The 16,697-nt window shown below is 35.7% G+C and overlaps 1 protein-coding gene across 16 annotated transcripts in view; it reads left to right on the forward strand.

Moving 5' to 3' along the window:
* Positions 1-16,697, forward strand: part of DMD (dystrophin) — a 2,111,713-nt gene that overhangs the window by 795,257 nt on the left and 1,299,759 nt on the right. For all 16 annotated transcript variants that reach the window (XM_053892047.1, XM_053892050.1, XM_053892044.1 and 13 more), the window contains 2 exons: positions 12,568-12,713; positions 15,978-16,190. In XM_053892047.1, coding sequence (XP_053748022.1) covers positions 12,568-12,713; positions 15,978-16,190 — 359 coding nt within the window. The remainder of the gene's footprint in view (positions 1-12,567; positions 12,714-15,977; positions 16,191-16,697) is intronic.

Genomic DNA, 16,697 nt, shown 5'->3' on the forward strand with positions numbered 1-16,697 from the left:
GAAATTATTTTAATTTACATGTACCCTGTTAATTATGTTAAAGCTCCACATTTTTTCTGTTTATTTTAAAAATGTTCAGAATATTAATGTTTGTTGATACCTGAGGTTCAACTATGATATTCCAATATAAGTATGGAATAATACTTACTCTCTATCCATAGAACCATCAATCTATACATCTGTATTATCATGTCTTCTCTTTTATCTTTCATAATATGATGATCGTTTATAGAACTGCCAAAAATTTTCACTCCATTTATTTATAAATAAAATGCCCTCCCTTACACTTTATTTACTGAAACATCTCTGCCAATTTTAGCCACTCTTTTGGAAAGTTTGTCTTGATAATTAATAATTACTAATTAAATAGGAATTATATATATGAATTATAAATTGTATAAATTATATAAATTATAAATTATAATTATATAAATTATATATAAAATTTATATGTTATATAGTATTCTATATATAAATAACACATATGTAATCATATATAATTATATTCAATTATAATTGAATTATATAACTTATTTTTGCACGTATATATTATAAATTTATATATATAACTTTACTGTGTATTAACATATAATATTATATACCTTTATGTAAATGGTAAGTAAAAAGTTCACCATTTCAAGTCATATTATAGTTCAGTTGTTAGTTAATAATTATTTCCAAAGAATTATATGTATGTATATGTATGTTTCACCCCCAAACTGGCGCAGGGGAGTAAACCTGATTTCATAGTACTTTGAGCACGTTAACGATTCAGCAAATAAGAACTAACACAAGGGGTGGGAATCCATTCAGACTTGCATCTCTTCTTTCATTTTTTTTTCTTTACTAGTGTTCTCACAATGAAACTAAAACTTGACTTTTTAAATGTACTTTGAGTGGTGAGGAAAATTGGTCTAAGTAATTGTTGCTGGGTAACTGGAAACACTATATGAAAAGATATATTCATAGTAATTTTCAGTCCACAAATACCTTTCATCTAAATTAGCTTTCTTAGTCCTCACAGAGCAACCCTTTGAGAATATTTTATTATCCGTGTGTCACAGGTGACCTAATAGATCTTGAATAACGGAGAGGATGGGTAGTTGATGGGCACAAGTACACCTGGATGTTCATGGCACGATTATTCATGATAACGAAAAAGGGGAAGCAACTCAAGTGCCCATCAACTCATGAGCAAAGAAAGAAAATGGGCCTCTCCATACAACGAAATGTTAATAATAAGATGTAATGAAGCACTGATACTTGGTAGAGCATAGGTGAACCTTAAACACATACTGAAGAAACAAGCCAGCTAGAAGAGGCCATATATATATATAATCTATGATATGTAACATATAATATGTATAATTATATATTCTATGATTATATTTGTAGGAAAGGTCCCTAACTGGCACACCCGAAGATACAGAGGGTAGATTAATGATGGCCTAGGGCAAGAAGGTTGAGAGAGTAAAATTGTCTCCCAAAACATTTGCTACAAACCCTTTCCAGAAACTGCAAACCAGAAAGAGCATGCTCTAATCTAGATCCATATAAGAAAATAGCACATGGCTTGTTATAGTCGTCTCTTATTTTAACAAGAAAGATTTTAAATGTACTTTCTACATGTAAGTATGAAAACAGTTTGTAATAGAGTTTGAATGTATTTCAATTGTGAGGTATAATCATGTCAGGCAAGTAATTATTAGTTTGTTTAGTTTTGCAGAAAATGGAGAAAGTGACTACACTAGCTATGACAAAACAAGTGTTTTTGTTTTTGTTTTCGTTTTGCCTTAAACTTCAAAAGAATTTTCTTCTCTTCTATAACCATAGATTTCTAGCACAATATTGTCTTTTTGTTTTGTTTAAAAAAATGGTAATCACGTGTAACGGGAGATCTACACTCTTCACAAATTTGTAAGCGCAAGGGCTAGTGACTATAGGCAGGCACAGTGTTGTTGCACAGTTCCTAGAAATTAACTCTTGAATGACTAAAATTTTATACCTGACAAACAGTAACTCCATAATTCCCCTTCCCTCTAGCCCTGGGCAACTGCCATGCTATTCTATGCCTCTAGGAGTTGGACTATATCAGATATCTCGTATAAGTGGAATCATGTGGTGTTTGTCTTCCTCTGACTGGTTTCTTTCACTTAGCATAATGTATTCTAAGTTCTTCCCTTTTGTCACATATGGCAGGAGTTTCTTATGGTTTCAGGGTGAATAATATTCTGTCGTATGTATACCACTTTTCCTTGATCCATTTACCCATCGGTGGACATTTAGTTTCTTTCCATATCTTGGCTGTTGTGAATAATGCTGCAGTGAACATGACAATATAGATATCTCTTAAAGAACCTGATTTCAGTTGTTTGGATATGAACCCAGAAGTGGCAGTGCTGAATTGTACGGTAGTCCTATTTTTAATTTTTTTGAGAAACCTTTATGCTGTTTCCTATAGCAGCTGCACCATTTCACATCTCCACAAATGGTGGAAGGTGCCAATTTTTCCACATTCCCAGACCTACTTGTTATTTTTTTTGTTTGTTTCTTTTTGATACTAGCCACCCCGACAAGTGCAGGGTGATATGTCATTGTGGTTTTGATATGCATATTTATAATTAGTGTTGCTGAGCAGCTCTTCATGTATTTGTTGTTCATTTGTACGTCGTCTTTGGAGAAATGTCTATTTGAATCCTTTGCCTGTTTTTTTTTTTTGGTATTTTTTCCTTTTGAGTTGTAGGAGTTCATTATATATTTTAGATATTAACCTCTTGTCAGTTACATGGTTTGCAGATATTTTCTACCATTCTGTAGGTTGCTGTTTTATCCTGTTAATTGTTTCTTTTGTTGTATAGGAGCTTTTTAGTTTCCTGTAGTCCCATTTGTGTATTTTTACTTGTGTCACCGTGTGCTTTTTAGGTCAAATCCAAGAAATCATTTTAAGACCAGTGTTATGAAGCTTTCCTCTTGTGTTTCATTCTACGAGTTTTGTGGTTGCAATTTTTTTTTTATGTTCATTTATTTTTGAGAGAGAAAGACACACAGAGTGCAAGCGGGAAAGGGGCAGAGGGACTGGGAGACACGGAATCTGAAACAGGTTCCAAGCTCCGAGCTGTCAGCACAGAGCCTGACACAGGGTTTGAACTTGGGAGTGGTGAGATCGTCGCCTGAGCCAAAGTCGGATGCCCAACCGACTGAGCCACCCAGGCGCCCCTGTGGTTGCCATGTTTCAGTTGAATCTTTAATGTATTTTGAGTTGATTTTTATATATATTGTAAGATAAGGGTCTAACTTTGTTCTTTTGCATGTGTATATCCAGTTTTCCTAGTACAATCCTATGAAGAGACCATCCTTTATTGTTCTTGGCACTTTGCCAGAGATCAGTTAACCACATGCGTGTGGGTTTATTTATGGGCTCTCTCTTTTATTCCTGACTATATGTCTGTCTTTATGCCAGTACCTCACTGTTTTAATAACTTTAGCTTTGTAATATGTTTTGAAATCAGAAAGTATGATGCTTCCAGCTTTTTCTTTCTCAAGATTGTTTTGGTTATTTGTGGTGTTTTATGGTTTCATATTAACTTTAGGTTTGTTTTTTATGCCACTTGGATTTTTATAGGGATTGCACTAATCTGGTAATTGTTCGGCACAACACTGTTTTGTGCACTCACTAATTCAGTAAGTATTGTTGAACACCTGCTGTGTGCCACAGAAGTATTGGGCACTAGGTATTTAGTGGAGAAAAATCAAGAGCAAGGTTTATATCCTCTTGGAGCTTACAGAAATAAAGGGAATAAACAAGTTAATATGTAAATTATGTTATCACAGATTAACCTCACTTAGGCAACATTATGCTGGTAGAGGACAGTTTGACCTCAACCTGCGGCACGTGCAGGCACCAGCTGTGTGATGATCCGGAGGAAGGTACAGATGTGGCAAGGTGGAGAAGAAGTGCTTGACATGTCCAAGAGACAGAAAGGAGGGGCCAGGAGGACTGGAGACTAGCAAGTTACGGGAAGGTGAGGGTAAAATGAGGGTTGAGTTCATGAAGGTCCGTCTAGACTTCTGTGTAAACTTTGTTTTTGTTTTTTTTTCTTTTTGAGAGAGACAGAGACAGAGACAGTGTGAGGTGGGGAGGGGCAGAGAGGGAGAGAGAGAGAAAATGCCAAGCTGGCTCCGCCTGTTACCGCACAGCCCGATGCAAGGCTCAAACCCAAGAACCGAACCATGAGATCATGACTGGAGCTGAAACCAAGAGTTGGATGCTTACCCAACTGAGCTACCCAGGCGCCCCTGGGTTTTCTTTTAAAACCTGTTGAAACTTCTTTTTTTCTTTAATGCTTATTTATTTTTGAGAGAGACAGAGACAGAGTGTGAGCTGGATGGGGCAGAGAGAGAGGGAGACACAGAATCCGAAGCAGGGTCCAGGCTCCGAGCTGTCAGCACAGAGCCCAACGCGGGGCCCGAACTCACGAACTGTGAGATTATGACCTGAGCCAAAGTCGGACACTTAACCTACTGAGCCACCCAGGTGTGCCACCAGTTGAAACTTCTAAAAGAATTTCACTTGAGGGAATTCAGGAATCTGATTGATAATTTTGAAAGATCTAACTGGTATTTTAGCCTCTAGCTGGTTTGTGAGAAATGAATAGAAGGATTTGAATGGAAGCAGCGAGACGGGAAATTGCACCTATCTAAACCTAACCTTAGACCAGAGTTGCGATAGGGAATATAAAGAAAAGTGGAGGCAGCCTTTGAAGAGGTGATGATCTGGGGAGGTGTGGTAAGGAACACTCTTATAAAATTATAGGGAGTAACTTGTGCCTCCTGTAGGGATAATAGAAGAAAATTTTAGGCCAGCCAGCAAAGAATGTTCTCAATGGCCATAATTTCAAACACTGTTGTTAGTCCCTGCTAAGATGTGGATCCAATGTTAAGATGCTGAGACAAGGAAGGGGAGCAAAAGTTGTCTTGACCTAACTTTTCTAGCTTGCAGGTCAGAAAATTTACCTAATATTCTCTTATACCTAAGTAAGGAATTGTTTTATTCTAAGAAACACAGTCTATATGGCTTTGCTCTTTAACTCCAGAAAAAATCAAGAAAAAAATTGGAAATGGCCTTTTTTGTTCTCTTCACTGATACCGTCAACATCAAGCAGAACAGACTTGCTTAGTTAAGCTAGATCTGTGCTTCATCCCCTGAGGTATAAGAATCATTCCTTGACTGGGAGAATACTAGGAACGCATGCTAAATGCCAAGTAGAGCATAAAAAAATAAAAATATATTTTAGGAAATTATTTAATAGAAGTTCTTAAGATAGGGCCTAGTTTTTGAAAATAATGTGGAAAGGGGGAAATGCAGCAAAAAAAAAAAAAAAAACCCTGTAAAACCTAATTTGTAATCGATAGTTGAGTGGTATAGTAGTTTATACTTAGATAAGCTTGTGTAGAAAATTGTGATTAAAAGTGGAGAAGGAATTAGTTATTCCAGCAGTGGATACTAGACAATGCTTGTGAAAAAGACAGAGATTTCAGTTGATTGATTGGAGACCTGGCTTTTCAAAAACTTTCTAAGGTGGTCTTAGATACAATTCTCATAAACCCGTCTGTTTTGCTCCTATCAGTGTCCTGAGGGCCTTCGTGGGCCTGGAGCCTGAGTAGCAGAAGGAGGGGCGGAAGCATGATGTTAGATTGTGGCTGCAGGATGTTTGATGATGGGCATTTGGGCTGAGCAGTTGATTGAATTCTGACCACAAAGGTCCTTGAGTGTCAAGCTAAGGTGTTCGCTTTTGTGTCGGCATTGGAAATTCAAGTCTCCATACTCAGAATTTCTTCCTTGTCTCAGTCTCTGAGGGATAATTTCTAGTATGTTAATCATCCTGTACTGTGCGTCCCGGCTTCTTTCTGGACATCTTCTGCCGGTGTTCACAGTGTAAAGAAATAATTGCTCTGTGCCATGGTTTATCTCGTTTCATAAGGTTTGGAGTTGCAGAAAAGGCTCTTTGTTGATTATACTGTTCGGTGCCATTGTAATTAACTGTGAGGGATGGGGGAAAGTTGGATAGCTTCAATATGAGCATTTTTCAAAAAAGATTTATCAAAGAAGTAGAAAGTGCTGTTAGTTTTCTACACACACACACACACACACACACATCCTATATTAAATCATCACTAATTTCTGCTTACAAATGATGAGAAATTCAAGTTAGAGTCAACTTCGTATTCATAGCAGATGTTTCAATGTTTTAAAATGCTGTCAGTATTGACAGACCACTAACATACATGTTCTCTTTCCTTCCCCAAATGAATGACTTCCTGCAGCTTGTACATAAGCTCATTCAGTAGAAATAGAATGTGAACCATATACGTAATTTTGAATTTTCTAATAGCCATATTAAACAAGAGACAAGTGAAGGTAATTTTAACTGAATATTTTATCTCAACACATCCAAATAATATCATTTTAAGAATCAAAATTAATACTAACCACCTTTCCCCTTTCCAGTGCTCAGTGGACCTGTGTAGCTAGTGGCTACCGTAGTGGATAACACATTTCTATGTTCCTTCTCTCTACTCCATTTTTTTGTGTGAGAGTTAAGTACCTTTATTTTCCCTGAGTACTTTTGTTTTAATTTTGAAGAGAGATTGTTGTGATTTTTTTTTAAGTACCATATATAACCTAGTGTTTTAAGATCTCAGCGTTATTATGATAGCTCTGTCTTACACTGGGGGAAGAAGTCCGATTTTCAGATGATGTCTCTGTTTATCTTGCTCTTCAGTTAAAGTTTTTTTGCCCTTTGACATAGACTCATGTATTGCAGAAAAGAAAGCACTTAATTCCACACTTTTTTTTTTTTTGACGAAATAATCTCGCCTTGTCTCTTTTGTTCTCTCCTTGCTCTCCTTTCTTACCTTTTCTCTTCTCTGAAACCCCTTCCATTTTTAACTCAATTGACTATAACAGAAGGGATTTTTAAGTAAAAGATGTGGAAAACATTTTTTATAGTCTTCTACAACAATTTTAGATGTAAATGCGACCATACGTTTTCATTGCCATCCTTCATAGGGCTATACTAAGGGACTGGAGATTAATGGGTTTTTTTGTACCTTTCAAGATAAACAGTAGTTCAGCATGGTAGCCCTTAACATTCACTTTCCCAGTATTCACAACAGGTGCTTCTGAAACTATAATCCTTTATATTAACTTTAATTTTGTGGAATATGCTTCCATAATCATGAAACATTAAGAATGTATCTATATTTTTTAAATGGCACTTTAGCAAAAGAATAGTAGAAACCATCATAAGAATATTTGTTTTGAGATGAATGTCATATATTTATAAACAATATTGGGGAAATACTAAATCCTTAGGCCTTTTTTTTTCTTTCAGGGATCTGGGCTGGACCAAAGGACGTTAATAACACTCTTATAATCCTTTAAGATAGTAGGTTTTTAAATATGTTTACTCTCTCATTACTGTCAGTCAAGAGAAAAGTATCAATTGAGTTATTAATCTCTCTTTGTACATAAAAAGAAGACAGTGAACTTCCCTAGATGGAACAGGACTAGGTCTACTTTTACATTGGGGTCCCTAGGGCAGCATCCACAAATATCTCACTGACACATAGGTAGAACAGGTTGTACTGAGTTTGCCCTTGGGTGCAGCTGACCTTTGCACCAGATTTTTTTTTTTTTTACTTTTAAATCTGAAACAGAATTAGGAATCCTTCACTAGTATTCTCAAGTAAGTCTGGCTTAAATGAGATAATTTGTGTGCCTTATAATCAGTTTTCAGCTACTAGGTAAATCATGCTTGATAACAAATGCTTTTTTACATCTAGAAGGAAACTATATAAGTAAAGGTATCCTTGGCTTTAATTGTATGTTGTAAACAAAAAAGTTTTATCTCCAGTCCGCTGCTATCCACTAAGTGCTGGGTTCTTATGCTCATCTATTCCCTTGCCTTTCCAGTTAAGTATCTTAAGGTATTGCAAACCCTTGGAGTCCCAAGAAGATAAACCCATGGTGGGCAATTCTGCACCTGACAACAATTTTCTCTTTGGCTCCTCCAGTATCAGGGACAAGAACAACATCTATGGAGCTACACAGTCAGAAACCTCAGAATCGTCCTTGATATTCCTTGTCCCTCATTCACTTCCTCTCCTTTTGCTCTTCATTCTCCCACCCCATGCATTTTTGTCTCCCATATCATTCTCACATCTAACTTTCTTTTCTTATTAATGGTCATCATGTTCGTCCAAGCTACCAGGGTTTCTTGCCTGGACCACTAATTTGTCTTCACTTTATCCATTGTTGACAGTGAGAAATCTATTTGCTATGTTTCTGCCAGAAGGATTTATCTTTTTAAAACATTGTTTAATGTTCATTTCTTTATTTTTGAGAGAGAGAGAGAGAGAGTGAGCGAGAGAGAGAGAGAGAGCGCACTTGTGTACTTGTGGGGATTGGGTGCAGAAGGGAAAGAGAGAATCCCAAGCCCCAACAAGGGGCTCAGTCTCATGAACTGTGACATCATGATCCTGAGCTGATATCCAGAGTTGGACGCTCGACCAACTGAGCCACCCAGATGCCCCCAGAAAGATTTTTCTTAAAGAAAATCTGTGTCACACCTTTGCATATAATACATTCAATGATTGGCTTTTGGTCTTAGTTAAAAGGTACTTACAAGGCTCTGCTTAAAATGGGGGCATTGCCTACTTCCAGTTACAGCTGCATTCGTGCTTATTTTCTCTCTACGTCATATTGACCTTTCATTTCCTGAAAACCATCCCATATTCCCTACTTCAGAGCCCTGTGTATTTTCCCAGAAGCCCTAGCACAGCTCATTCTTACTCCTTCATATCTTTGCCCAAAAGTTAATTTTTATGAGCTCCCAGTGTAAATGTAATGTTCTTATTGTTTACTGTCACAGCACTTTTTGTCTCTTTTATAAAATTAATTATAATCTGATCAAAACTATATTAGAGTATTATCTGGCTGCATGAGTAAACTGTGAAGGCAGTGAATATAGGGACTCTGTTTTTTAAATTATTGTATCCCTAAAGGATATCACAAAGGCTGAAATGGACACTCAATAAATAGTTTAAGGAATTAATAAATGATACACAAATATTAAATATATGCATATATATCTCTTATTCATATGTATGTGTACACAGAGAGAGGTAGAAGCTTTTTTTAATGCAGTGGTGGTCCTATTTCCATAGAAATATAAACATTCCTCATTAGGATATAATAAAAATTGTTACCTTATCTATTGTTCTGTTCTTAAGTGATACAGTTTTGAACATGATTTTGTTGCTTGTCAAAAGAATTCCAGGATGGGGCACCTGGGTGGCTCAGTCGGTTAAGCGGCCGACTTCGGCTCAGGTCAAGATTTCGCGGTCCATGAGTTTGAGCCCCACGTCGGGCTCTGTGCTGACAGCTCAGAGCTTGGAGCCTGTTTCAGATTCTGTGTCTCCATCTCTCTGACCCTCTCCCATTCATGCTCTGTCTCTCTCTGTCTCAAAAATAAATAAACGTTAAAAAAAAAAAAGAATTCCAGGAGAAAACCAAAACGTGTGTGTACATTGTACATTTGTACATTTACAAATGAATTATACCAGAAAAATGCAATTAAAGAAAGTCTACCTATTGTCTAGAAACCATGAAGTGAGAAAGGAGTCGAGGAATAAAGTCAGTTTAAGCTATTCAGTGTTGAGAAGGTTCCGTGGGTGGAATGAGAAGATTTAATAGGTGGAATGAGAAGAATGTCTAAATTCTCCAGGTAAATTCTTTCTCCTCTTGTTCAGATTCTAGGCTTCACCAAATACTGGTTTTCTCCTGTGTTCCTGGCAAAGGCGTTCTTTTTGTGTGTGTGCTCAAGGTTACACTTTCTAACCTGTAGTTACTCATCCAACACATACTGATTCCTTTTATAATACCATAGTGGTCATTGGGGATCAATCGCTGAGCTAAAACCACATGTTTCTTGCTATCATTATACTTGAAAACTGGGAAAAAATCACAGCCATTAATCACAAAATCAAGCTGGTGTTTTTATAATTATAGCTTGAGATGAGTGCTTGACCTGAAACTAAGGGTCTCTGAAACTAAAGGAGACTTACCCAAGCTGGGAAGGTAAGCAAAGATTTCCTAGAGAATGAACTGCTTAACACAGAAGCCAGACGATCAGTAGGGATTAATAAGACTAGGGGTAGTAGGTGAAGGCCAGGATCAGAGAAGTTTTGTGTCCCTGGAGCACAGGGGGGTGAGGGTGATGAAAGGTGAGTCTGGAGAGGTGAACGGTCTAGAGGGCCTTCTATGAACCATGGGTGAGAATTCTAGAAAAAAAGAAACAGTAACGATAAGTTTTATGCCATGATGTAACCTCATAAATCAGTTTTGCACTTTTAAAAACTGAACACAGAGCTGGATTTAAAGGAAGTGAAAACACACATGGAAAGGCTAGGGAGGATCTTAAACTGTGTGGGCTTTTGCTTGTGCTAGATAACTTACATGGGAGATATAGAGGTACTTCTTGATCATGTTACGAGTCCTCTGCTTTCTCTCAGAATCGAGTGGAAGTATGGCTTAGCTCTCATTGAGAAGACTTTATGTCTTGCACCTGCATACAGATGAGAAGCGGTTTTACAGAAAAAACTCAACAATTCAGAGATGAACAGGGTTCACTTCATTATATAGAAGGAAGGTGAAGAAGGGAGAAGATAATCAGGACCTCCCTTAGAAAGAAGGCAGACTTGAGTGTGATATCAGACCCATTGGGTAGCAATTGCTACAGCTCTTCAGACACAAGTATTTCCTGATTGATGAACCTACACATAGGAACTAAGGGGGCTAGTTCAGGAGCTACGGAGTTGGTAGGTCCTCTTTGAATTCCAGCTCCTCCAATGCAATCTACCTGTGAAACACCCAGAGCATTTACTCAGGATCCAGATAGCAAAGGAGGAAATACAGTCAAACACTCTGAGTCAGATATGGAATAAGATGTTCCATGCATGCACTAAAGAGTGTCTACATGTAATGCTGGTCTGGATCTTTATTAGTTTCTCATGATTTTAAAGGGAACTGGAGACTTTATATAATGTGAATTGTTTATTGAATTATGCAAATTAATGCATACTTTGCCTAAATGCATATTTTGTTTAAACAGAAAGAAAATGTATCAGGTCATGATTATTCCCTAAGTTATAGCTAGAATTACATTGGTTAATAGAGTAAAAATTGATCAAATTTTTAATCATTTGGAATGTTTCAGTGTGTATCTTTTTTCTAGATTTGAAAGATTTTTATTTTATGCTGGCCTGTGCTGAAAAGCATTGGGTTCTTTCAATTTATGGCTCACCGTATCTATCTGTGTATCTGTATATCTGTGCATTTATGCATCTATCTATCTATCATCTTCCTTCTTCCTTCCCTCCCTCAATCTGTACATAGGCGGATGCTTACTTACTGAGTTTGGGGCAACATGCAATATTACAACAACTACTTACAAATTAACTGTTTTACACTTCTACCATGGACATGTTACCTTATCACTTTTTTATAATCTGACAAATCTGAAAATTTTTATTTTCTCTCATTTAATGTAGGTACAATTTAACTATGTATACGATTATAGTTATGTAAAATGTGTATATATATATATATATGTGTGTGTGTGTGTATGTGTGTATATATATATGTGTGTGTGTGTATATATATATATACACACATACACACACACACTTATGGTTTAAGTGCATATACATACCCGTAAATTACACTTTCCTTAATATATTTTTCATTCCCTAATTTATACATAAATAGATACCAGGGAAAGTATGCTGTTGAGTGGTGGTTTTGACTTTGAAACCAGATAAACCTGGTTTAAAATCCTAAGCTCTACACTTACTAGGCTCTTGAGTGTGAGCAAATTAGTTGACCTTTTTTTGTAGCCTCAGTTTCCTCAACTGTAAATGAGACTAAAAACACATTTCTCACAGGTAAGAATTAAGAATGATAGTAACAATGATAGTATTAGAGTTTCTGACACATACTAAGTACACAGAGGTTTTTTTTAGCAAAATAAGAAGTGACAGGATATAATTTAAAATATCAACTTCTGTGGATAAAGACACTGTTTTCTCCGAAGGTAAATGATAGCGCACGAAAAGAGTAGCCTTCGAAGTCAGGATACATGTACTCTGCTTGGTTTCTCCTCCAAGTACCTTGTCTGGCACCATGGTCAAATTGTGCAGCCTCTCTGTTTGGCCATTTCCTTACCTTAAAAGAAAATGGCTTTAACCCTGTGAACTTGCAAGGCTGACATGAAGATTCACTGTAATGTGTCTGTGTACGTGTGTATACTTTCTATCAAAATGTGAGATACGTAGTAGGAATTTATCTTCAATGTCATAATCACATTTTAATTTATATCTTCAAGTTTTTGCAACTTGGAAATATTTGTAATTAGCAGTGTGATTGAGTTTGCTGACAACTTAGGAAAACGTAATGACAAAGTTGAAAATAGTGAAATGATTCTCTTCTTTTCCCTTTTGATAAAGTTTTTGACACATTGCCACCCATGCGCTATCAGGAGACCATGAGTACCATCCTGACGTGGATCCAGCAGTCAGAAACCAAACTCTCTAGACCTCAGGTTACTGTCACTGAATATGACATCATGGAACAGAGACTTGAAGAGTTACAGGTCTGTGAATGTTTGTCTGAAGCAAATAGTGCACATGTCATCTATCAAGCAGTCACATTGGTGTAACTTTTCTTTTCACAGTGGTGTAACCTTAAAATAATAGAATTAAAATAATTGTGGCAAGTATGATGGTGTACCAGTTGGAAAAATGAGGACTTAAAAAATGTCATATTTTATGCATTTGTGCCTTCTCTCCCTCAGACAGAAATTCCACCTTTGAAGACAGTGTCATGGTCTGCGTATGAAGTATATTCTTTATTGTTTAGTATGTATTTTCAGACACATGGATTTTGATGATTATAAAAGCTGTAGTATTATTCCCCCCACCCCTTGCTTCCTGATTTATAACTCCATTCACATTCCCAAACAGTGGTAAAAATCAGTGTCGTTATAAAATAAGTTTTAAACTCTAATCTTTTGTAATATCATAATTAGTTTTTGAGTTTTATTACCTAAATTTTTAGCAGCTTCATATCAAGTAATAAAAAATACTAATATGGGAAATGAAAAAGATAATTTGTAAGAGATTTTAGAATACTTTTCCTACCAATTCTGAAAAGCCCATGTTGTATATCCAATCACATTTTATTTTTTAAGACAAGAAAGCATTCATTAATTATATTTATGAGCTGAGATATGTCTCCATCTTGAGAAATAAGAACAATATTAGAATATGACTTGTATACGAAGAGTTCTTTTTCAAGAATTAAATTTTTTTAAGAAAGTGATTTTATAATTATTTCTTTAAAAACTTTTATGTAAATTTCTCAGTATATATTGCCCTGTTTAGACTGTTTTCTCTACTATCACACCAAGCAACCTAATATTGTTGGATCTTCTTTTTTCTTCATTATGTTGTTGTTTCTAATACTTGGAATGATTTAAAAATTCACTTTAAAGAATATGTGACTTAATAGAACTCTAACTTCAAAAAGAGTACAAAGATATAGCAATTAGAGGAATGGATTAACTATATACAAAATGGTGGGCAGATGAGCAGGGGAGTAAACTTCTGAAAAAAATGTTGAAGACAAAAATTATTTGTAAATATTATTGAGAAATTGTATTAAGTACCTCAAAAAGATGTAGTTAGAAGTTTGTATCAGATGTTACAACAAAGCAAAATACCACATATGTTAAAATGTTCCAAACATTTCAATAAGCATAATTTTTGGAGAAATTTTTAAGTAAAATATTTTAAAACATATGATAGAGAAGCACACAAATCACTGGACACAATTGCAAATACTCTAAAAATACTGGAGGCGATTTTAAAGAAAGATGAGACCGAGGAAAAAATTTGTCTGAATATGGGAGAAAGTCATTGATAAGGAAGTCACAAAAAAAGACATAAACAGCCATTAAACCTATGGAAAGTTGTAAGTCGAATTGGAAAGGACGAAGTACTAGTTTATAAAATGAAACACCATTTTTCACATCTAAGTTGCAAAAAAATGATATAATAAGTGCAGGTCCAGCAGCAATGAGCTCCCTTCTCACTTTCTGGTGGGAACGTAAATTGAATTGAAATTTTGCTGAGAAAAATGTTTCACCACTTGCTAATAACATACAAAAGAATTCATGATGTTATACATGTGAATAGTGTTTTCATGAAGTCTTTATCGTAGGCAGTAATCAGAATACACTAAAGAATCAAACAGATGGGGATAGATAGGTAGATCAGAAACATAATTTACAGGAGTGGAAAGCTAGAAGTTACTTTGTAGAGCTAATAATGGGAAATGGTTAAACGAACCAGGAAGCCATTAAATTTTATGTTTTCGAAAAAGACTTAATGATGTGGCAAAATGCTCACAAAAAAGGCCTAGCTCAAAATGTAGTTATATGCATGCTAGATATTGTCTAAATAATAAATCGAGTTTAATGAAGTAAAATTAAAGCAGAGTAAAAAAAAATAAAATGCCACAAAATAGGCATAAGACATTATACAACTATAAAAGTTATGTATTGATGTATTTGTGGGATATTATAAGTCTTTCTGTAAAAGAAGGGATGATTGTTTATGTGCGTATATAATAACATATTCAGTGTTTAGGTATACATAGAAACACTGGAAGTTTACATAAAATCATATATGTAAGTGGGTATTTTTTCCGTGTTTTATCTTGACCTTTTATTATTGCATAACCAGAAAGTAACAAATGAATATTGAGTGGGGAAAACCTAAAGATAGACATCCTGTTGTAAGCAATTGCATAGGTAACACAGAACAATTGTAAAACCAACTTTATAAATTCTCCCAAAAATTCTCCTAGAATTTCATTATATCCCTGCAAAAAATTGTGAAAAATATGAAACTATAGTTAATTGGCATCAGTAGACCAGTGATAACTTAGTCAGTTTTGTTATACCATGTATCTATATGATTTAGTTAGGTTTTTACCTAGAAAGGTCAGAAATTGTCTTAATAAAAGCCCAGTAGAATTAAATGAAGCTCCCTAACAGTATCATAAATACAGTACTCATATACAGAAGATACAATAAAATTAGGTGTGCTAAAACTCTGGTCCATTAAGATACACTTTTGGATATATTTGATGTTGTTCATAAAAACAGGCATAGATTTTTAAATAAAATATTAATGTGCAAATTACTTTTATGATAAACGGTAGAATTTAGTTTGTCTTTTTTTTTAATGTTTATTTTTGAGATAGAGAGACTGTGAGCAGGGGAGGGGCAGAGAGAGAGGGAGTCAGAGGATCCAAAGTTGTCTCTGCGCTGTCTTCAGACAGCCTGATGTGGGTCTCAAACTCACGAACTGTGGGATCATGACTGAGCCAAAGTTGGACGCTCAACAGACTGAGCCACTCAGGCACCCCATAAACAGTATAATTTAAATTACTACTAGTTATTCTGTAGATTGCAGCACATCATCTATTTTTTAGGTGTTTCAATCACATAGCTTTCATTTTGTTTGTTTTTTGAACATTTTGTTTTATTGTTTTTGAGAGACAGAGAGAGAGCACACACAGGGTAGGGGCAGAGAGAAAGGGAAACACAGAATCCAAAGCAGCCTCCAGGCTCTGAGCTATCAGCACAGAGCCCGACGTGGGCTTGAACCCACAAATGCAAGATCATGACCTGAGCTAAAGTGGCACGCTTAACTGACTGAGCCACCCAGGTGCCCCACATAGCTTTCACTTCAAATACATGTAGCTGAAACTTGCAAGTGAAACTGTACAATGAAACTGGTTATTATTCCTCAATTAGTATACATGTACTTTCCCTTTTTTAATTTTTGAGGCTTTACAAAGTTCCCTGCAAGAGCAACAAAGTGGCCTAAACTATCTCAGCACCACTGTGAAAGAGATGTCAAGGAAAGCACCATCTGATATTAGCCGGAAGTACCAGACAGAATTTGAAGAGATTGAGGGCCGCTGGAAGAAGCTGTCCTCTCAGCTGCTTGAGCATTGCCAAAAGCTAGAGGAGCAAATGGCAAAACTTCGAAAAATTCAGGTAAGTCAGGATTGGACTTTTTGTATTCATTTTTTTTTCTTTGCTTGTTTCTCCCCTAGTGATGTGTTATAAATTTAAAGGCAAACAGACATTTAACCTCCATACTTCTTCAAATTCAGTGATGAGATCAAAAGACACACAATTTTGTGAAATCAGTGGGGGTTTTCTTGCATGTTTAAGAAAACCATAATTAAGAGTTCTGCTTCTTAGATTTTCTTTAGAATTATATTTTTCCCCAAAACCGATAGGACTTAAACATATTTTTAGCTTGATAATTTTCAAAACTAGTCTTTCCGTTAGTCTGGTTGTCCTTTAAAATATAGGTAAAACAATTATCTACCATGTAATATAGCCATATCATTTTATCAGCATATTTTACTTGTAACTGTGTATCTAAATTTGACCTTATTACATGCCATAGACCAGCTTCTACTGACTTAAGTTGTTTAAATGGTGCCACCATACTACTTACTAATCAGCTAAGCTGAAAATAGTAAACCAACAATT

The sequence above is a fragment of the Panthera pardus genome, unplaced genomic scaffold (genome assembly GCF_024362965.1).
Source record: "Panthera pardus isolate Hobbes unplaced genomic scaffold, ASM2436296v1 HiC_scaffold_27, whole genome shotgun sequence".
In the NCBI taxonomy this organism is placed as follows: domain Eukaryota; kingdom Metazoa; phylum Chordata; class Mammalia; order Carnivora; family Felidae; genus Panthera; species Panthera pardus.